The sequence below is a fragment of the Ahaetulla prasina genome, chromosome 9, assembly GCF_028640845.1.
Source record: "Ahaetulla prasina isolate Xishuangbanna chromosome 9, ASM2864084v1, whole genome shotgun sequence".
In the NCBI taxonomy this organism is placed as follows: Eukaryota; Metazoa; Chordata; class Lepidosauria; order Squamata; family Colubridae; genus Ahaetulla; species Ahaetulla prasina.
In genome coordinates, this window is record NC_080547.1 from 22,678,485 (window position 1) to 22,701,201 (window position 22,717).

General features: G+C 40.7%; 1 protein-coding gene across 2 annotated transcripts in view; it reads right to left on the reverse strand.

Annotated features, from left to right (window-relative positions):
- Positions 1 to 22,717, reverse strand: part of DCPS (decapping enzyme, scavenger) — an 81,076-nt gene that overhangs the window by 5,037 nt on the left and 53,322 nt on the right. The window contains exons 3-5 of one of the 2 annotated variants that reach the window (XM_058194862.1): positions 12,810 to 12,955; positions 3,318 to 3,431; positions 590 to 700 (exon numbers count right to left, since the gene is read on the reverse strand). In XM_058194862.1, the coding sequence (XP_058050845.1) occupies positions 590 to 700; positions 3,318 to 3,431; positions 12,810 to 12,955 (371 nt within the window). The remainder of the gene's footprint in view (positions 1 to 589; positions 701 to 3,317; positions 3,432 to 12,809; positions 12,956 to 22,717) is intronic. The other variant, XM_058194864.1, reaches the window with a different exon arrangement.

Genomic DNA, 22,717 nt, shown 5'->3' on the forward strand with positions numbered 1-22,717 from the left:
AAAAAAACAATAGTGGGCAAAAGAAGAAGGCCTCTCACCGCCCCACCCCCCCCGCCCCCCCGCCATTCATTATCTCTCAAAAACACAAAACCCTGCAATGGAATTATAAAGTGTGAATTATGCTCTCATTAATTCGCATCCTTGGATATCTGCAGGGAAAACGCTATCTTGAAAATCATTGTCAGAGTTTTTCTAATTGCGTGCTAATATTTTTTTTTTTAATTTGCATTTATATTCCGCCCTTCTCCGAAGACTCAGGGCGGCTTACACTATGTTAGCAATAGTCTTCATCCTATTTGTATATTTATATACAAAGTCAACTTATTGCCCCCAACAATCTGGGTCCTCATTTTACCTACCTTATAAAGGATGGAAGGCTGAGTCAACCTTGGGCCTGGTGGGACTAGAACCTGCAGTAATTGCAGGCAGCTGCTGTTAATAACAGACTGCATTAGCAGCCTGAGCCACAGAGGCTATTGTACATTAAGAGAAGGCTACTCAGGTTCAGCAACGCAACAAGAATCTGGTATGATCAGGAAACCTAGAATTAGAAGAACCAAAACCTGGATGAAGTGAAAGAGATACCCACCCCTCCTTCTTTCAAGATGTTTCTCAGCAAAGGGAGATGCTCAGCCGTAAGATCTCTCACTGACTTGATTCCCCTGCGGTGGCAGACAGCGATCAAGTATAAATCCTCAAGCTGTAAATATAGATTAGGCTGGTGAAGTCAGAGGTACAATTAAATGCTTTTCACGTTATACATTGGTCAATCCTAAAGCAAGAACATGAATTCCCCCCCCCCCCCAATTTTGGCTTTTGGTATTGGGGCATTCAGGATCTAAATTATTCTGGACTTTGAAAGAGTTCAAAGCATTTTAGATCATATCCCAAAAGAGTTTACACAGCAGATGATCAGCTTTTGGATTTAAAACCACCAAGACTGAGCTGGGTTTGTATAAACCAGGGATGGGTTGCTCCCGGTTCGGTCTGGTTCTTGCGAACCGGTAGTAAAAGCGGTGGGAGGCTCCGCCTACCTGCCCGGATGTCATCATGGACGATCTGGGCATGCACAGAAGCGCACGTTCCCGTTGCGAACTGGTAGTAAAGGTAAGTAGAACCCACCCCTGGTATAAACCTTTTGTAAAAATGATTTACAAATTACTAGGTAGAAGTAAATCCTAGCTTGCCAGAAGTGGTGTGTGTAAGAGTAAAGAAGCAATAAAATACAATTAAAAGTGAGGAATAAAGTTAAAATGCTGGAAATAAATTCAAACATGAATGTAAACAGGTTGTACATATTACAAACTTTACACATATCGATTTCTGATATAGTGAAGGAGGTCCCTGAATTGTATCTCAAATGTTTTTATCTACTGTGGAGTCTGTAGGGAAGCTAACCAAGCCAATGAAAACTTCCTGAAATGCACATTAAAAATAGTAACATCACCAAACCCAAGAGACAATGAAAGGTATAATGCAGGGGTGAAATGTAAAATTTGTTACTACCGGTTCTGTGGGCGTGGCTTGATGGTGGCGGGGTAATGTGACTGGATGGGCGTGGCCAACTTTTTTTTTTTTAACTTTTAAAAGCATTTTTTCTACAACCTCTTCTGCAACTTTAAAATTTGAATTTACTTCTCATTCCCTTTGCAGTATCCATTATCTTCTGCCAACAGCTATGGACAGGCTAGGGTGGTGTGATCCAGCAAGAAAATATTGAAACAAAGAATTAATTGTAAGATCACAAGCATTTTGGTGGAAAAGCACAATTATTTCATACAAGTTTTACATGCCTAAGGCAATTTGGTAGACACATAAAGCAGTTTCATTGCACCGATTTTGAACTCTGGTCTTGTAAATGGGAACTCTGAAAAAGAACATTTATCTATAGATGGCTGAGCTACGTTTTTTGATTTCTGTTCTGTTCAGAACAGGAAGCTCTATAAAAAGGCGTGAAGTTGATGCCTATTCAAAATGAGGATGAGCTGAAATGTCATGACTTTACAAACCAGAAAATGCCTTCCGAAGAAATCACATATAAAAAAACCTCACAGCCTTACTTATTAAAATTAGTTCATTAAAAAATACAGAGTGGCAACCAAAGCCATCTATGGTTAAAGTATACCATCACTTTTTCAGTTCAGTAGGTGACACATAAACCATGGTTTGTTTGACCAAGGTTTGAATAAGCCACAAATGATTCAGTTAACACAACCCAGTACAGTAACAGAGTTCAGAGCCAGAGTTCACAAATGGGCCAATACAACAATAGGAGGTTAACCCTCCCACCCTATATTATAATAATAAACTCATGTATGGAATAATTATAGTTCTCGGGAACTGGGCAGTATATAAATTTAATAGGAATTTAATAGGAAATAGGCCTGATATCCCAAAGGATCTATATTTGGGAAGCAACATAAAAAGAAAGATTTTTTTCCCCCTAACAACAAAAAGTCACATTCTAAAAGCTTATGATGTCCCATTATATCTTTTATTAACGGCCTTTGCTAACTTCACCATCAAAGAAATGTAAAGCAAAAAGCTTGGTTACAATGAATTCTTTTTATAAATTACTTTTTAAACTAGCTGGTGTTTCCTGAACATGGCAAAGATTTTTAAGGCATCTGTTCTTTCATATAAAATCTTAAAGCAAGGGACCAATTGCTAGGGGAACAAGATATATATTTGGTGAATTAAAAAGTGTGGCCTGAAGGTCAAATAAAAAAGTTTTTACAAACTCAATCACCAAGGGAGATTGGTACAAGATAAGTAAAAATGGAGCATTGCATTCATTACAGAGTGCTAAGAACTTCAAGCTTCTAATTTTAGTCATTGTCTTGGTTTTCATCACAGGGTGCTTAAAGCAAGGCTGATAACTACTTTCAGGACATCATAACAATTCTCCAGTTATATTTCATCTTAGTTACATGCATTAATCCTAGAAGTGTCAAAATCCTGTGTGCTGGGCCGTGGCTGGCATTACATTGTATGTCAGAAGCATTTCAGAGACTTCAGGTGCATCAACGCATCTTGGACCCACAAAGATTTTTGTAGAGAAAGTACTCGGTTTCGCACATTGTTCTAGACCAGTTGTGGCTCCTTTGACAAACCATGTTTAAAGAAATTGTGGTGTTCATACAACCTGCGACCCAACCAAGGGGACTTTCATTTTATCAAGCAGCAAAATTGAGGCCTGAAACTTTTCTGAGGTCTGGCTGTAACAGGAAACGAAACCCTATTCTCCAAGAGCCTGCTTTGCTTGCAACATAGCAACCCCTCCTTCAAAGAGTTGTTTTTTTTTTTTTTTACCTGACCTGTTTTTGATTCCATTTTAAATCTGGAATGAGAAGAAAACCGTTGATGGGATCTGGATTTTCATAGACAATTCGATCAGCTTCAGCCTTCTTCTCCAGGATGTTGTATACCCACTAGAAAAGATAAAATGCGTTTATTTATTATATCTGTAGGCTGCCCATCTCACTAGCAAGCGACAGATTAATTGCTTAAAATCAGATTGACCTCATGCATATCTCCAAGCCGGGCTGTCATTTTAATTTGTTCTTTGCTCACAGAAATTTCATTTCGGGTTCTGAAATACAAAATGTCACTTGAATTCCCCAAAGAACAACCAACATTAGTTTCCTAACTAATGCAAGCTCCAGTTCATTGACCCGAAAACAATCAAATATCGTGTGTCAGAGCTGAGGTCAATCTTGGAGGAGGAAATAGAATTATTTTCATCTTCATCCCCACCGCATTTCTAGCCAGATGATTGAAGAAATTGGTTTTTTTCCCCCCCTCCAAAGTGAATCATACCCTGTCACTTCTGAAAGCAAAACACTCGATTTAATCAACGCTTAGACACATAAAATGGCAGCACTTCCGAAGAACACTGGCGTGACCTCCCACATAAAAAGGATAATGGATTTGCCGTGAAACTGACTGCAGTGAAGCAAAACTAGTTTGGGAAGCAGGAGAAGGAAAAGAAATCGTGTACAAAATGATACAACTTTCAAATTTCTTAGGCATCGAACCGTCCCTTATTTTTCCCCCTTTTTTTAAACTAATTTTGTTGTTGTTGTTAGTTGCGAAGTCGTGTCCGACCCATTGCGACCCCATGGACAATATTACTCCCGGCCTTCCTGTCCTCTGCCATCCCTCGGAGTTCATTTAAGCTCATGCTGACTGCTTCAGTGACTCCATCCAGCCACCTCGTTCTCTGTCGTCCTCTTCTTCTTTTGCCCTCAATCTTTCCCAGCATTTGGCTCTTCTCCAGTGAGTCCTTCTTTCTCATTAGGCGGCCAAAGTATTTGAGTTTCATCTTCAGGATCTGGCCTTCTAAAGAGCAGTCAGGGTTGATCTCCTCTAGAACTGACTTGTTTGTTCGCCTTGCAGTCCAAGGAACTTGCAGGAGTCTTCTCCAGCACCAGAGTTCAAAGGCCTCATATCTGTACAGAATTCAGCGTAGCAAGGCCATAGCGCCCACTGGGGAAACGTTAGGCCAGGAAGCCCCAAATTAATTCCAGCGTGAATCCAGGGGCACCTTTTAAAAACTGTAGGGCTCTCCTGAGCCTTATAAAGTCAGCTTCAAGTGGAGTGGCTTATGAGCATCGAAAAATAAAATAAAATAAATCAGAATAAAAGGAAGTTGTCTGCTGAGGCTCAGCATGATTCGGGCCCCCTCAGGGGCAGCTTTTGACACCAAGTGCACTTGGAAGGAAGAGTTTAGAAATTTAGTACACCAGAAACTGCTGTACTTGAACATTTGAAACCATCATTAAGCCTTGCTATTTAACTCCAGGGTGCGTGAGATATTTCTGCGTATGTCTGCCCACGTGGAACACACCAAGGAGTTATGCCAGTCGCATGACTTATAATAGGATGGAAGCATTTTAAGGAGGATACGAGATCTGCTGTTTGACAGACTTGAGGAACAAATGCCTTTTCACAAAATCAAATGTCAGTGGGACTGTATCACAACTTGGGACTTGACTTGGCTAGAGGCAGTATTTTGTTTTATTTCATTTTTTTTATATGTATGTATATATGTGTGTGTGTGTGTGTGTGTGTGTGTGTGTGTGTCTTTGGTTATTCGGGTTTTCTCCCGCGTAAAATTGGAAATGTCTTGGCGATGTTTCGACAAAGTCTCAATCATCATCTTCAGGCTGCTGTTTACAGCTTCGTGCTTCTAGGAGCAATGTGTGATTGCAGCCGTTTCTTCCTTTTAACTCGTCGCCAAGACACTTCCAATTTTACGCAGGAGAAAACCCGAATAACCAAAGACCTACATACAAACACCCGCGAAAACCTCAGAAAACAAATATATATATATTTGCATGTATGCTGCATGTATGGATTGGAGGGATTACAGCAGACTGACACCCACTATGAAGATGTAGCACGACCACGAAGCCAAACAACAGCAATGCAGCTCACCAGCTCAAATCCCCCTGCAACACAGACTAAACTGAGCACAACCAAGCCCCCACCCAAACAGGACACACCCCCAGCCAATCAGAGCACAAAAAAACCCCATCCAATCAGAACACAGCCAAGCTCCCACCCAATCAGTTCAAACCCCCACTAGCAGTTAAAAGGAAGAAACAGCTGCAATCACACATTGCTCCCAGAAGCACGAAGCTGAAGCCTGAAGATGACAAATGAGACTTCGTCAAAACATCGCCAAGACACTTCCAATTTTATGCGGGAGAATAACCAAAGACCTACATACAAACACCCGCGAAAACCTTAGAAAACAAACAAACAAATATATATATATATATATATATATATATATATATATATATATATATATATAAATATATATGTATAGATCTATTTCAAGCTATTTAACTCTCATCAGCTAGCCATATCCTTACTTGGATTTGAATTTGGGCTGCCTACTTATTAGGCAGTTGTATTAACCTCTGAGCCACAAGTTCTCCTCCCTTTATCAGTTGAGCCAGGGGAGAGATTAATTGTTTTTCTGTTGAATCCAGTAAGGGTATGGCTAGCTGATGAGAACTAAATAGCTTGAAATAGATCTATACTAGTCTCCCTTTATTTCTTATCAGCAAAACACAAACTAAGAAATCAAGGAACCTTTGGAGCACGCAAAGCAAATTGTGCTGCCAGATACAAGAAAGAAAAAGGCCAGACGTTTGCAGCTGTACATAATTACAAACATATCACAATGACACATTTGACTGTGCAAAAATACCAAATAGGGTTGCACTCAGCGAACCTCTGCAAAAGCCCTGCTGTTCTGTTCCAATTCTCACACTTCAAATGAAATGAAGTTCTATGTCTTTTTCTTTCAAGGAGTGGATTGCCTAAAAAAGAATTCTGTGCAGCTTGGGAGGGGGGGGGAAACCTCAGATTGTGAGCCAACAGAAAAGGCACTATTCTATTACTCTCGTCTGCCTTATTTCAAGTTATATACAATCCATTAATCATGGTTTCAAACAAAGTCAAAACAGTCCAACCGGAAACACTGGATGCTTAAGCTTTGCAATGTAATAAGCCTAGAGCAGGGGTCAGCAACCTGCAGCTCTGGAGCCGCATGTGACTCTTTCACCCCTCTGCTGCAGCTCCCCGTCACTCAAAATATGCGTCACAGACGCCAATGTGCGACACCCACCGGCATGCAATTTATTGAGCTTTTCAACCCCCGGTAGGCCAACCATGGATAAATCCAAGAAAAGAAAAGTTTCAGAAGAAAACAGAACGTTTAATTCAACTACAGATGCTAGTTTTCTGGCTGCTCAAGAAATAGTCAGGCATGGGAAGGGTTTTGTGGCTCCCGGTGTTTTCTTTTCTGTGGGAAATGGGTCCAAATGGCTCTTTGAGTGTTTAAGGTTGCAGACCCCTGGCCTAGAGCTACCATCAGAGGTGGGCTGCTGCCGGTTTGCACAAGTTCTCTAGAACTGGATATTAAGGATCTGCACAGTTCGGCGAACCAGCAAATCCCTCTTCTGGCTGACCCCGCCCCACCCAGGAGTCCCCTGCACCCCGTGTTCTCATCTATGGTGGTGCTGGGAGACTTAGCAGGCCCAAAATGGGGTGGGGGACATCACACACATACCCTGGCGCCCTGTTTTTGATTCCAGAATGGTGCTGGGAGGCTAGCAGGTCCAAAATGGGGTTTGGGTGGGGGGCGTTTTGGCTGCAGAAAGCTACAGGATTATCTTTACTGTGGGGTGATTATCTTTACATTACCGTGGAATGAGTTTGAAATGGGGATTTTGCATTATGATTGCTCATAAGTAAGTAGGAACCACTAACACTAATGATCACCAATTGTGTTGTAAATGTTGTACCTTGATGAACGTATCTTTTCTTTTATGTACACTGAGAGCATATGCACCAAGACAAATTCCTTGTGTGTCCAATCACACTTGGCCAATAAAAAATTCTATTCTATTCTATTCTAAAAGAGGAATAGAAAAATCTCTGTCAGTGTTGATCAGTTGCTTCACAAACAGTGTTTTTGATTGGTGCCAGGTCTTTACAGCGTCAGGCAGAGAAGGGCTATTCTACACCCTTCCTCAAATGTTCTTTAAAATACAGAGTTTCCCAGCATTCGTTTAGAAACCTCCAACATGCAAAAACGGTGGTTACTCATCCTATGAATGAATCCTCTTTACCTGGAGCTTCAAAATTTGCTGTTTGCTAGGAAGATGTATAGCTAAAAGTCAGTCTACATTTAGTGTACATCTGACTTTGGGGATATTTCTTCATAACCAAACAAAAGTGTATTTTCTGTGCGATTCACACACACACACACACCCCTTGCTCACTGGATCTGGATGTCACAAAGAAAAGCCCACATTTTGTAATTAACCCCTGCGCTCCGTTTTGACTGGCAGGGTGCTGCAGGAGGCCGAGTGCTGTCATGCCCCTGGCCACACCCACCCAGCCAGTCATTAGGACACAGAACCGGTTGTTAAAAAATTTGCAACCCACTACTGGCTACCATTATTTAGGCTCCAAAAATCTAAATCATCCCCATTAACACTGGGAGGGCAAGACACCAGAATATATACTGACAGCAAACAGCACTCTTTACTAGAACCGATGATGTTACCTAGTTTCGGTAAATGGGCCTCTGAGTGGCTCAGGCTGCTAAGACAGTCTGTTATTAACAGCAGCTGCTTGCAATTACTGCAGGTTCAAGCCCCACCAGGCCCAAGGTTGACTCAGCCTTCCATCCTTTATAAGGTAGGTAAAATGAGGACCCAGATTGTTGGGGGCAATAAGTTGACTTTGTATATAATATACAAATGGATGAAGACTATTGCTTAACACTGTGTAAGCCGCCCTGAGTCTTCGGAGAAGGGAGGGATATAAATGCAAATAAAAAAATATATGAAACATCTGCAAGAAAACAAGCAAGATCAGAGAGCACCAAGGACCCCTCATGTCAACGGAGTGGGACAACTTGCCAACAACCAACTTGCTATGGTCAACTCACCATGATCGACTCGTCCTAGCCAACTAACTGCAGCTAACACACTACAGTCAGCTCGCCGCAAGACAACTTGCCGTGGGATAATTTAACAATTCAATGTAATTATTTAAAGTTAATTTAAAAATGTTTTTTGTCATTCACATTTCATTCTGTCCCTCCTTTTGCATCCCTTCTTTAATGATTCTATTCCACCATAGCCTGCACCATACTCCGTAGCCTGCACTGGCTTCCTGTGGTTTTTCGGGTGCGCTTCAAGATTTTGGTTACCACCTTTAAAGCGCTCCATGGCTTAGGACCCGGGTACTTACGAGACCGCCTGCTGTTACCTTATGCCTCCCACCGACCCGTACGCTCTCACAGAGAAGGTCTCCTCAGGGTGCCGTCCGCCAAACAGTGTCGGCTGGCGGCCCCCAGGAGTAGGGCCTTCTCTGTGGGGGCATCGACGCTCTGGAACAAACTTCCCCCTGGCTTACGTCAAGTGCCTGATCTTCGGACCTTCCGTCGTGAGCTAAAAACACACCTATTTATTCAAGCGGGACTGGCATAATAGTGTTAAATTTTAATTCGGGGTTTTATTAATATTTCTAAAATTTTAAAACTAAATTTTTAATTATCAGCCTTTCTGTAATTTGCTAGGTTTTAAATATTTTAATTGTATATATTTCGTGTTTTATCTTTGGCTGTACACCGCCCTGAGTCCTTCAGGAGAAGGGCGGTATAAAAATTTAATAAAATAAATAAATAAATAAAAATATCTTTGATATTAGTGAAACTCTAATATCCCGCAGTGAGTTGTCCCATGGCGAGTTGGCTGTGGCGAGTTGACCACAGTGGGTTCGCCGTGGCAAGTTGGCTGTGGCGAACCTGAGCTACAAATATTTTCCTTCATCTAAATGTCCATCAATTTTAATTGCTCGGCTGTCATCTGCTGGTAATCTGGATTTTTACATCCCAGAGAAGAGACACAGTGGCAACTGCAGATAATTATAATTAGAAATTGATTAAAGGAAACAGAATTATTTACTCTAACCCTACAACCTAAGGGAGCAGATAAATCAAATCTCATGGCATATACAGGTCTTTGAAAGTAGACTGTTTTATCGAGTAATGAATAAATAAGTAAAAGGGACATGGTGGCTCAATGACTAAGAAGCTGAGCTTGTCTATCGAAAAGTCAGCAGTTCAGTGGTACGAATCCCTAGTGCCACGTAATGGGGTGAGCTCCCGTTACTTGTCCCAGCTTCTGCCAACCTAGCAATTCGAAAGCACGTATAAAATGCAAATAGAAAAATAGGGACCATCTTTGATGGGAAGGGAACAGCGTTCTGTGCGTCTTTGGCATTTAGTTATGTGGCCATATGACCACGGAGACGTCTTCAGACAGCGCTGGCTCTTCGGCTTTGAAACAGAGATGAGCGCCGCCCCCTAGAGTCAGGAACGACTAGCACATATGTGCGAGGGGAACCTTTACCTTTATTAAATGACTGCATCCTTTTTGAAGGAAAAATCCATCTCCATAGGAGAAGCTCTGAGTGAAAGTGACAGGCCTTAGATCTCTTGTATCAAGTAATCCATAATTGAATACTGTCTGTATGACTGAAAAAGCAGATGGTGGCAGGGTGCTTCTGAAATAGGCTAAGAAAGAAACCTGCAGGGCTGAAGTTAAAAAATGCTAGCAGGAGGTGAGGGAAATACAGCAGCAATTGCCAAGCACAGCGTGACGCTAGTTAGAGAATGTTATTTTTGTCTAGTACTTGCTAAACAGATTGAGCCCCTATCAATTATCCTGCCACCTAAAATGCGAGGTTCTTCATCGAAACCTCTTGTCCTAGTATTATCTCATTAATTAAACATAATGTCAGAGTCCGGTGGTATTTCCAAAACAATCTCTCTCTCGCTTTGAGCCATCGGTCAGGAGAACCATCTCATTCATCCCTGTTTATGCATTTTTAAAATCAAAAGAGAGGATACCAAAGCACTTGCAAGGAGAAGAAAAGGACAACGGATCATTATAATGCTCCCAGGTGAAGCCTGTGTAATAATGACCTGCCCAGGTTCGTATACCATAAACGTAATTACTCCCTAGTTGAACATGTATATTAAAGATTGGCGCAACAAAGCAGAATCCCTACTACACACATCTCTAGTGAAGAAGCCACATGAAATTTGTGGGAGGAGAAACAAAGCTGGCTGGGGAATTCTGGGAGTTGAAGTCCGCCAGGCTTAAAGTTGCCAAGGTTGGAAACCCCCGCTCTAGGACCAAATGACCCCAGCTCTTTCCATAAAGCACAAAAGGGAATGTCTTTTTGTTGAGGTCCTTAGTACTCCTCCAAATTCAAAACATTCTTAAAGATCCATCTCATCCTGGGCGTCCTTTTTTTTTTGAACTATTACCATCTGGCAGACGGTACAGGATAATAAAAACAAGGACAAATAGGCTGAAAAACAGCTTCTATCCCAGAGCAGTAACTATATTGAATTCTATTGTATAGTGCATGATTAATGCAATATCAGGGGTTTGTAATTCAATTGTGTAGAATGTGAAGGACGTGTGTTTGTGTTTTATTTTTACAGTTATAATGTACACTGAAGATGGCATTTAATTTTGTTGTACGAGGTGCAATGACAATAAAGTAAATAAACTCCAGAATTACAATTCTATTTTTTTTTTGGTCAATTTCTGGGAGTGAATTCAATTTAAACCAAACAGTGCTGCTTCTGTAATATTACACTGTAAACATGTGTAAGATGAGATTCCGCTCTTGTTACTCCTCCTTCCCCTTCCCCTTGCACTTTCTACTTCCTCTTTGGTCCCTATTACTTCCTCAACTTTTCATTGTTGAGTAGCCTGCCAGGAATCACACTTTACAAAACACCTAAGGAGCCAAAACAATAGGCCAAATCAGGACAAAAATTACCGTAACTAACAGGAAATTTAAAAGAATCATCATGTTGCTCCCAGTATAATGTTAATATTGTTCTCTTGTATGGCATTAAGTATTTACCCAGTCAATACATTTTCAAGAATGGCTTTACTGCATGCAGCTTGAGAGCCTCAACTCATACATGACTGTTCCAGGAATGAAAATTAGTTCTTGGGCTGGAAAACGAGCCCGGTGTTGTCAAAATAAACACGCAAACCCGTCACCCAACTATTTCTCATTCAATATCTGCCAGTGATGTCATAGCTAGAGGAGAGGCCACAGAGGTGACGTCCTGGGAGAAAAGCCAAGCTCTCCTGCATATTGAATGCTGCACGAAACAGAATGAAATTACATCCAAGGGCAACAACGCAACAAAAAAGCCAAACCATTTGCTAAACCTTGTTTGGTGCGAACAATTGCTCCTTTGAATCACAAAACCGTTTTGGAAAGACAAAATCGGGAAAGAAAAATGCTATCAGTTGCAACCAACTCAAGTTCCTTTTATGTTTCAAAAAAAAAAAAAATTATGCTGTTCAAAGATGACTGCCGCCTCACTCCCGAGTTGGAATGCCCGTTTCAGATTCCTGAATAACAGTTACCCAATTATCTTAGTAAAGAATTGTTTTTGAAATTGTCCTGAGATACAGATGGAGCTAACAAACAGAACTGGGCAGCCAAAATCTGCACGGCGACTAACTGACAGCAAAGAAAAACAGAAAAGCGTCTCTCTTGTCTACTCTTGAGCAGTTATCTGGATTTCTGCAGTTCAGATTAGAGAGATTTAGGTACTGGGAGCAACGTTTAGGAGGGAAGAATCCTTAGCACCCCTCAAGACTTTGGGGCAGGGGTGAAATGCTCCCGGTTCGGACTGGATCGCGTGATCCGGTAGCGACGGGAGCAGGTAGTTCGGAGAACCGTTAGCAAAAATCCCTGCCCCCCCACCCCCACACTGCCCACGCCTCGCTGTTCCTCTTCTCTGTCCCTGAAGCTCTCGGTGGTGATATAGCTGCAAACGGCCTTAAATGACTGCCTCCGCACTTCAAAGGGCTTCAAATCACACTACAGCTGATCAGCGCTGCAGTAGACGGGTGCCTCTATTTTTAAAGAAGGTAGGCTGGTGCCTCAGTAAAACGCAATTGGTAGACTGAAGCCTCTATTCTTAAAGAAGATAGACCGGTGCCTCCCAAGTTTTGTATACTTTTATTATTTTTATTATTTATTATTATTGACCATGCCCATTCAGTCACCTGACCACCAAGCCACACCCACCAATTAAGCCACGCCCACACAACCGGTAGGGGAAATTTTTAGATTTCACCCCTGCTTTGGGGGTAAATACCTGGATTACCTCTTTGGACCTAAGCCACGTTCTTTTTTGACAGCACATTCGTAACAAGCAATGACGTTCATACCTGAATGCTGATACTCTGTGATTCGATAAAAGGCAGAGTGATGTTCTTATAATCCTCTCCCGTCTCCTGGATGAGATACACTGACCGAGACAGGTATTTTTGAAGATGTTTTTCAGTTGCTGGGTACACCACCGTAGTTTTTATCTCTGGAAATGTAAGCAGAATGTCGTTATCAGAGAAAATGGGAGTCTAAACTGATCCTTTTTTGGTCTTTTGATGATTTCCAGAAACGGCTCATGATAGTCACAGAAGGTTCATTGCATATTTTATGTGAGCATCACCTAAACTTACTTCTCATCAGGTTTCATGATCACAAAGGACTCAACAAGTTATTAAGCATATCACGCAATGAGCAGTAAAAAGCCCCCCTCCCCCAAAAAAACCCTACAAACTTCCTATCTATACAAACAAACAAACAAACAATCTTTCGGATGGAATAACTGGATAATACAAATTGTCCCGACCTACGTCCACAATTGAGCTCAAAATTTCTAGTTGCCAAGTCAGATAGTTATTACGGCAGTTAGGTTCCATTTTACAACCTTTTTTTACCACAGTTGTTAAGTGAATCACTGCAGTTATGTGGTTGTTAAGCGAAATCTGGCTTCCCCATTGATTTTGCTTGTTGGAAGCCAGCTGGGAAGATCACATGACTCCAGGACACTGCAAAGTACACGCCAGTTGCCAAGCACCTGAATTTTGATCACGTGACCAGGGGGATGCTACAGCAGTCGTAAGTGCAAGTTACATTTTTCAATGCAGTTGTAACTTTGAACAATCACTAAAGGAATGGCTCTAAATCAAGAACTAAACTGCTGGCTGACTTTGGTCAACAGCACAGCAGAGAAATGATAGAAAGTCCAAGGCATTTTGGGGGTGTGGGTTGTCCCTCTTTGTGCATATACACAAATACTTACACATGTTAAACAGTAATTAGGAAAGCACAAATACCAGCAGTGAAGTCAACGGTGGGGGAGATGGAGGGGGGGGGGGCGAAATGGGCCTCGTGGGAAAGCAGGTGGGAAGTCCGCAATTGACTGTAAATATACGATAGCCAAAAGAAAGTTTTCTCCCTCCCAGAGGCCAAAGAATACCAGCCATTCAAAACCAATTTTTGCAAACGGCCCTAAGAAAAATATGGGTGGGAAGGGAACAGCCTCATTGTCATATTTAACCGTTTATTTTTCAGGGGCAATTACCAAAGTGGAACAAGACCTAGAATTATCAATGCCTTCCAAGAACTAAGCTCTCAAGTATGAGCCAGGACTTTAAAAAAAAACAAAAAACACAACTATCCATAGGATGCCAAAAAGAGTCCCCGATGGCCTGGGAGATCGATATATGTAGCAGGTGTCCAGGCTGGATTTACAAAACCTTCATCTTTTGTTTTGTTTTGTTTGCTGGACTCTGTTCCTGCGATGAAGTTTTCTTGGTGGAGGCCCAAAACCAGCACTGCCGGAGCAAACAAGCTCGTTGTAATGGAGAGGAGATTAACTATAACAGCAGACTGGCTCGGATCTCTCCTTACTCCAGGAAAGAGGAAATTGTTGCCATATTGCAAAGCGAAGTTAAAATAAGATAATTCGTGGTGACCCTTTGATGCGTTTCACAGATGGTTGTGGGACACACACTAAATCAACTCTGCTGTCAAGAAAAGAAACACAGATTTGCCTGCATTATCCAGGAACTCCCGAATGAATCCGCTCTTGCTGTAATTTTATTACTTTATGACTTTTCTAAGAAGCTTCCACTCTTGTTTTTCTTTTTTCTTTTTTGTGTGTGAAGTTTTTTATTTTTAAAACACATTAAAACGAAAGACAAAACATACAACATTTACTGTATACAGATATCACTGTTTATCAGCTATTCAAAACAGTCTTTCCTATTATTTACACATATTTTAGTTCTATCTTACTCTACTTTTATTTATCCACCGTTCCTATTTTCTAACCATTCATACCATTTGCTCCAGACCTTATAATATTCTGTGTCCTCTTTCTCTTTAATTTCTTTTGTAAGTTTGTCCATCTCTGCACATTCTAATATTTTTTTAATTAGTTCTTCCTCTGTTGGTGGATTTTTATTCTTCCAATTTTGGGCATAGGCTATATGTGCTGCTGTTAATATATGGAGTATTAAATATTGCGTATCGTTTGTATAATTTTCTGTTGGAATCCCTAATAAAAATTGTTCTGGCTCTCCCTTTATCGGTTTCTGTATTATTTCCTGTAACCACTTTTTAATTTTGGCCCAGAATTGTTTCGCCACTGGGCAGGTCCACCAGAGATGATAATATGTTCCGTAATTGCTCTTGCATTTCCAACACTTTGGTGAGTTATTGTGGAACATCTTTGCTATTCTGGCTGGTGGTAGATGCCATCTATGGAACATTTTCATCTGGTTTTCCTTGTATGCTGTCGATATTATCGATTTCATGTTTGTTCTCCACATCTTTTCCCATTTCTCTAATTCTATTGTATGGTTAAAGTTTCTTGCCCATTTAATCATGGTATCTTTCACTATTTCCTCTTCCATTTTATACCGTAACAAGAAATTGTATGTTTTACTAATTAATTTTTGATCCTTCCCATGTAAAATTAGTAAAACATACAATTTCTTGTTACGGTATAAAATGGAAGTTTCCAATTGAAACTGATTAGTTTTAGAATCTTCTAAATATTTTGATCTGATTTGGAGATACGTCCACTATTCGACTTGTCTGTTCAGATCTTGTTCCAATTCTTGTTTCGTTTTTAATTTTCCCAATTCATTTAATATAACCCTATATGTAATTATTTTAGTCCCATCTATTAAATTTGGGTGTGTTGGTATTTCATTGGGGGAGGCCCAAAATGGTATTGAAGGGAACATATATACTAAAATACTAGTATTGTTTCCTGCAACATATATACTGATGTCTTTGTATACCTGCATTTCCTTTCTCATGAAGAACATACTTACTGCTGTAAAAGTACATCCTTCCTGCATTAACCTGCATTAAGATCTAAAAACCTCCATAAAATGCCACTCTTTCCCACAAGAAATTGTCACGTATCTCAACTAGCAGAAGCAATCTACACACCTTTGTAGTGCTCAGCTTTGTAGTGCTAATAGGGGACCAAGTGGCTATTTAGAAAGACAAAAAGAAGGAAAAGATAACACTACAGAGGAATGCAAATTTAAAGTTAGATTATATCACTGACCTTTACTATGGGATACACAAACCAGATTCCAGGATATGCAGATGCCAGTTGATGGTTTATGACATCCCTAAAGATACTTCAAAGACCTCCTTTTGGTATAAGAGGACATTGCTTTCTCTGATGACTTTTGTAGCTCCTTCCTTGCATGTATGCACCATCTATATGTTTGGAACGACTAACCATTTTGAGCCTGATCAGGATTAAAATGCTATTTTACTCAAGCCTCTGTTTAAGTCTCTTGATTGGCAGTTATGAGCTTAGACATATTAATAAATGAACCTTACAGTATATTCACATAATGCTGTTGTTTTTATTTTATTCCAAATTAATAGTAATGAAATTTCTAATTATATGTCTTTTAAAATACCCATGGGTTTTGTATTTTTCACCCCACAAGAATGCGTGCCATCCTATCTGTAAATCATGGCCTTCTACCTTGATGAACCTTGATGAACGTATCTTTTCTTTTATGTAAACTGAGAGCATATGCACCAAGACAAATTCCTTGTGTGTCCAATCACACTTGGCCAATAAAATTCTATTCTATTCTATTCTATTCTATTCTATTGTTAGGATTCTTTTATTTCCCAGCTCCATCCATTCTTTTAACCATGTCAGGCATTCTGCTTGATAATAAATTTCCCAGTTTGGTAGGGCTACTCCTCCTCTATCCTTAGTATCCTGTAATATTTTCAATCTGATCCTAGGTTTTCGTCCTTGCCATACAAATTTTGAGGCCAATCAGTTTAATGAATCAAAGAAACTTTTTTCTATTCTTATCGGTATAACCTGGAAGAGGAACAGGATTTTGGGCAAGATATTCATTTTTATTGCTGCCACTCTTCCCAGCCATGAAATCTGTAAGTTTTTCCAATTTTCCAAATCTTTCCCAATTTGCTCCACTCTTGTTTTTCTAATGACGGAGATTTCTTTATTTCTTTCTTCTTTTTCTAAGTTAGGGTCAAGCATCGAATGAGATGAAGCACCAGTGGTTAATTAAAGCCATTTGTCCTTAGAGGCATTTCCTCTGACAAACCAAATATGCATTGTTGTATGTAAACAAGTTGATCCTTACTCAAGAGATGCAACGCAAAAGGCAAAGGAGTAAGGTTGGGTTTTTCATTAGAAACCCATGATAGGAGAGGAAAGGGGGTTGTCCACTTTGGTCACCACAATATAAAAAAGATGTTGAGACTCTAGAAAGAATGCAAAGAATAGGAACAATGTTGATTAGGGGGCTGGAGGCTAAAACATATAAAGAATGGCTGCTGGAATTCGGTAGGCCTAGTTTAGTGAAAAGAAGGCATAGGGGTGACCTGATAGTGGTGTTCCAATATTTAAGAGGTTGCCACAAAGAAGAGGGAGTCAAGCTATTCTCCAAAGCCCCTGAAGGCAGGATAAGAAGCAACGGATGGATGGAAACTAATCAAGGAGAGAAGCAACCTAGAACTAAGGAGAAATTTCCTGATAATTAGAACAATTAATCAGTGGAAATACTTGACTCCAAAAGTTGTGGGTGATTAAGAAGAGATTGGATAACCATTTGTCTGAAGTGGTGTAGGGTTTCCTGCCTAAGCAGGGGTTTGGACTAGAAGACCTCTTAGGTCCCTTCCAACTCTGCTATTCTGTCTCTCCTTGATTAGTTTTGGCATTTTGGGTGAAGAACGCTCTGGCCTTCCAAGATGGCCAAGAAGCATTGGACAATTAACTTCTTTCTTCAGCCTTCAATGTCAGAGACCTTATTTGAGTTTAAGGCTTATTTAGGTGCGCAGGACTGGACTAGATTTTTTAAATTTTTAAATTTTTAAATTTTAAATTTATATCGATTTTAATTGGTCTTAGTATTTATATTAGTTTTAATAATTCGGCTGTTAGAATAAGTTTTTTACTTGTGTTCTTAATTTGTATTTATATGTTCTTTTTTATATGCCTGTGAACCGCCCTGAGTCCTTCGGGAGATAGGGCGGTATACAAATATGATTAAATAAATAAATAAATAAATAAATAAATAAGGCTGCAGCATCAGATTACAAACTTCATTTGGAAATCCTTGCTCTATTGCTCTCCCTTAGCTGCCAAACCTCTTGCTCAGGTTAAGTAAAAAGTCATCCTTGCACATCCTTTTGTAATTGCAATAGTAAACACACACTGAGGCCTGCAGCTTCTTTTATATGCACGTAAAATACTGTACAAGAACACTGGAATAAGAAACACAGTGGCTGAATTCACACATTGCACTAAACCACACAATGCCATGCTCAGTTCTGGCTTAGCATGTTGAGTGAATTTAACTGAGCTTCACTCCAGAAGGTGAAGCAAACCTCAGTTGTATTTAAGTGACTTCCAATCCAATTCAGAAATGCATCTCTTCAGCTGACTTAGCATGCCAGTAATCTCAATTAAGTAAGAAACCCAGCAAGTACAGATGAGGGCTTTCATAGGTAGTTCTCCACTTACAACTGGTCACTCAGCAACTATTCAGTGTTATGAGGGGACCACCTTGGGGATACAGGTAGTTCTCAACTTACAACAGTTCATTTAATGACCATTCAACGTTGGTCATTAAATGATCTACGCTCTGGAACGAACTTCCTCCTGGACTACGTCAAGTGCCTGATCTTCGGACCTTTCGCCGTGAGCTGAAAACGCATTTATTTATTCAAGCGGGACTGGCATAATATTAATATTTATAATATTTTTAATATTTCTAAAATTTTAAAATTTTAACTGGGGTTTATTATTATATGGTTTATAATTTTAAATTTTAAACTTTTAAATGTGGCCATTTTTTCTAAATATGCTCGGTTTTAAATTGTCGTTTTAATTGTACATTTCTGCGTTTTTATTTTTGGCTGTACACCGCCCTGAGTCCTTCGGGAGAAGGGCGGTATAAAAATTTAATAAATAATAATAATAAAATAAAACGTTACACCACTGAAAAAAAGTGACTTACGACCCATGATAACGTGATCAAAATTCAGATGCTTGGCAACCAGTTCATACCTTTCGGCAAGCAAAGTCAATGGGGAAGCCAGATTCACTTAACAATCGTGCTGCTAATTTAACAACTGTAGTGATTCACTTAACAACTGTGGCAAGAAAGTTCGTAAAATGCGGCAACACTTAACAAAGGTCTCACTTAACAACAGAAATGTTGGGCTCGATGGTGGTCGTAAGTCGAGGACTACCAGCACTTGCAAGCCAGTTTCAAAGTTCTGACAGCAGCTCCCCATAGTCATGTGACCGTACATCAGTTGCTTGGCAACCAGTCTGCAATTACGGCCTTTTGTAACATCCCACAGTCATATGACCGCATTTTACAATGGCTTTACTTCCAGTTTTTGGCAAAACCAGCCAACAGTGAACCATTAACAACCATCTAACGATCACTGCCAAAAAGGTCCTAACATGCCTTCCATTGAGGACCTGTATACTGCACGAATCAAGAAGAGGGCCGTGAAAATATTTGCAGATCCCTCGCATCCTGGACATAAACTGTTTCAACTCCTACCCTCAAAACGACGCTATAGAGCACTGCACACCAGAGCAACTAGACACAAGAACAGTTTTTTCCCGAAGGCCATCACTCTGCTAAACAAATAATTCCCTCAACACTGTCAGACTATTTACTGAATCTGCACTACTATTAATTGTTTCATAGTTCCCATCACCAATCTCTTTCCACTTATGACTGTATGACTATAACTTCTTGCTGGCAATCCTTATGATTTACATTGATATATTGATCATCAATTGTGTTGTAAATGTTGTACCTTGATGAACGTATCTTTTCTTTTATGTACATTGAGAGCCTATGCACCAAGACAAATTCCTTGTGTGTCCAATCACACTTGGCCAATAAAAAAATAATAATTCTATTCTATTCTATTAGGTCAGTCACATAGGTGAGCTGATTTACAACGGTCACGACTTATGACCATGATTAACAGGCTCCCTTATGGTCATAAATTGAGGACTATCTGTAATGCTGTTTTTCATTTCGCCTCACACAACGAAAGACTTGAGGTTCCCAGGCTGTCTTCCGTACCCAGATTCTTCAGTCTTAGTCTTCAACTAAGATTGCGATGTTTTCACATTTTAAAATTTTGCCCTTCATCGATGATGACGAGACTCTCAAGCCTAGGTCAGCAAAACTACAATACTCAGAATCCTTGCTTCTTCTTTTTTTACTCTCAACTTTACACACAATATATTCCTTTTATGACGTTCATTTACTTCTGATGCAATTCAGATTCATTACCTACCTCTCTCCCTGCAGTTCGCTCTGAAGATTTTCTTCCCCCCACCCCACAAATCGCTTGCTTTTTCATTTAATGGACTTCAGAAGGTTGCCTTGTGCTTAATGAAACACAGCTAATATTCCCAGCTCACAAACTACCAGGCTTACTTGAGTCAATCCCTACATAAATCATTGGATGTCTTAACTTCCACAGCTGTGTGCTATTAGAATCAGATGGAGACTGAAACCACAATTGCACATCTAAGAGAAAAGTTCTGCTGAGTGTGGGGGAAAAAAATGGGGATGTAAGGAAGCCAAGCTGTTCCTTGACATACTACAATTGTGCTCACACAGCGTGCAAAGGCATGGTTCACCATGGTTTATACTTCCAAGCAAAGCTGGCTTGCTTCATAAAATACACTACCTATAAGCCATGGGTTGTTGTTGTTTTTCTAAAAAAACACATTGGCTGGGTTTAGACAATGTCCTAAGCCAGTGGTCACCAACTGGTGGTCCGTGAGAAAATTTTGGTGGTCCACAGAAAAATTATTTGCATTTTTTATATTGCACTAAATCAGGGGTCCTCAAACTTCAGCCCCTGGGAGAGATACGTGCAATAAACATTTGTGTTGCTGCAGAGAGTCTCCCCCTTCGGGGTCTTTTTGTGTGGTTAGAGGGGGGCAGAAATTCCAACTTGGGGTCTGCTTCAGCCTCCTGGTGTGGGCCTTTGGGCGAAGGCTGGAGGGAAATGCCACTGGTGGCGAAGAGCCGGAGGTCCTTGTTCCAGTGGGATTGCATCATGGCCTGGAATTGGCTGACCATCTCTGCCCACTGAGCCTCCAGGCACCTGTACCTGGCCATGCACTCTTGCAGGTTTTTCCTCTGCTTGGAAAGCCTATGCTCGTAGCCCTCAGTGAGGTGCTTCTGCTGAGCCTCCTTCTCAGTCAGATCCAATTTCAACTGAGCTCCTTTGCCAACTCTTTCTCGTGGTGGCTGCTTAGCTCCAACAACTGCTTCCTGTTGGGGCCCTAAGGAGTCCAGGTGGGGAGGGGAGGAGTGGGTGGCAGGAGAGGGGTGAGTAGAGGCTGGCGAGGCGCCTTTCGATGTGAGTGACATTGAGTTGGCCACGCCCATCCAGTCACATGACCACCTAGCCACGCCCACCCAGCTGGTCACTAGGCAAATCATTTTAGTGGCCCACAGGATTTAAAATTATGAATTTAGTGGTCCCCGAAAGGTTGGTGACCCCTGCCCTAAGCCACAACTACAAAATCACATTATAGTTTGGCATACCAGGTGAATTCAGCCCAATTTGACTTTCCAACACACTACAAGGAAGCCTATACGAAGCACTATGATAGATCTAGTAATTAAATTAAATATAGTAATTATATTGCTGGACTTCTCTGCAAGAATCTGTTTGCCAACATGGAAATAGAGCATAGGACCGAAAACGGCGCTTGGATATATCCAGAGATTTCCACGTATGTGACAGTTATTGGAAAACTCCATCTTTCCTTCAAGTTGGGTCTGTACATTTGTTAACCCACATTTTGCTGAATAAGCAACAACTGCCAGACTCAGTATTTTGGTTAAGAACTCAGCCACTATGGTTGATGAGTCACATAACCAGGTATAAGCCAGATATTATGGCTTGTTCAGCAAACTACAGCTATAGCACAAATCTAGATTAGGTCCGTGGAGATTCTCAGTCATCCGGGTCATGGTTGTCCCAAAAGTGTTTTTTCAAGAGGCAACTGGACTTTCTGGTCCAGGAAGTCCAGTTGCCCCCTGAAAATGCACTTTTGAGACAATCTAGTTTAGCATTATGTGTTCAACCAGAGGATTTACTACCCAAAAGATCTTTCCCAGCTCTTTTCCATATCTCTGCCCTAAAGGTTTATATTATTATGGTACTTTGAGGGCTGCATGTACATGGTATATTGAAGCAAGTTGGCAAATTGCCCCATTTCACTAAACGGTATCTGTCAGGGTTCCAAGTAACACCCCCAATGAAAAAAAACTCTTGGCTTGAGTTTCCTCAAATTTCCATTTTGTTAGAGATGTCATATTGGCACATCTGGGAAAACCTGAATCTGAAAGCTTCCAGGTTTTCCCCACCCAAAGGAAAGTCCAAGTCCCTTCCCCTGCACCCACATGTCCATCACATGGTCCAATCCAAGCACCATCCCAACTGGAGATGCCTGCCAATTCAAGCCTTCCAGGGGCAGGGCAAGATGTCCTTGACTCTCTGAGAAAGGAATGTTATTATGACTATATATCACCCAGGCGCCATGCAATTCCCCCCTCCCTGTTACCCACAGTAGTAAATGTGGCAGGCCTGAAGATCCAATGAAAAAGATGGCTTCTAGGCCTGACAGTATCATTAGATTGGGGACCTTATTTTATTTCGAAACAGGATTAACTCTTGAAGACAAATTGTGTTTACATTAGGACTTAATGAC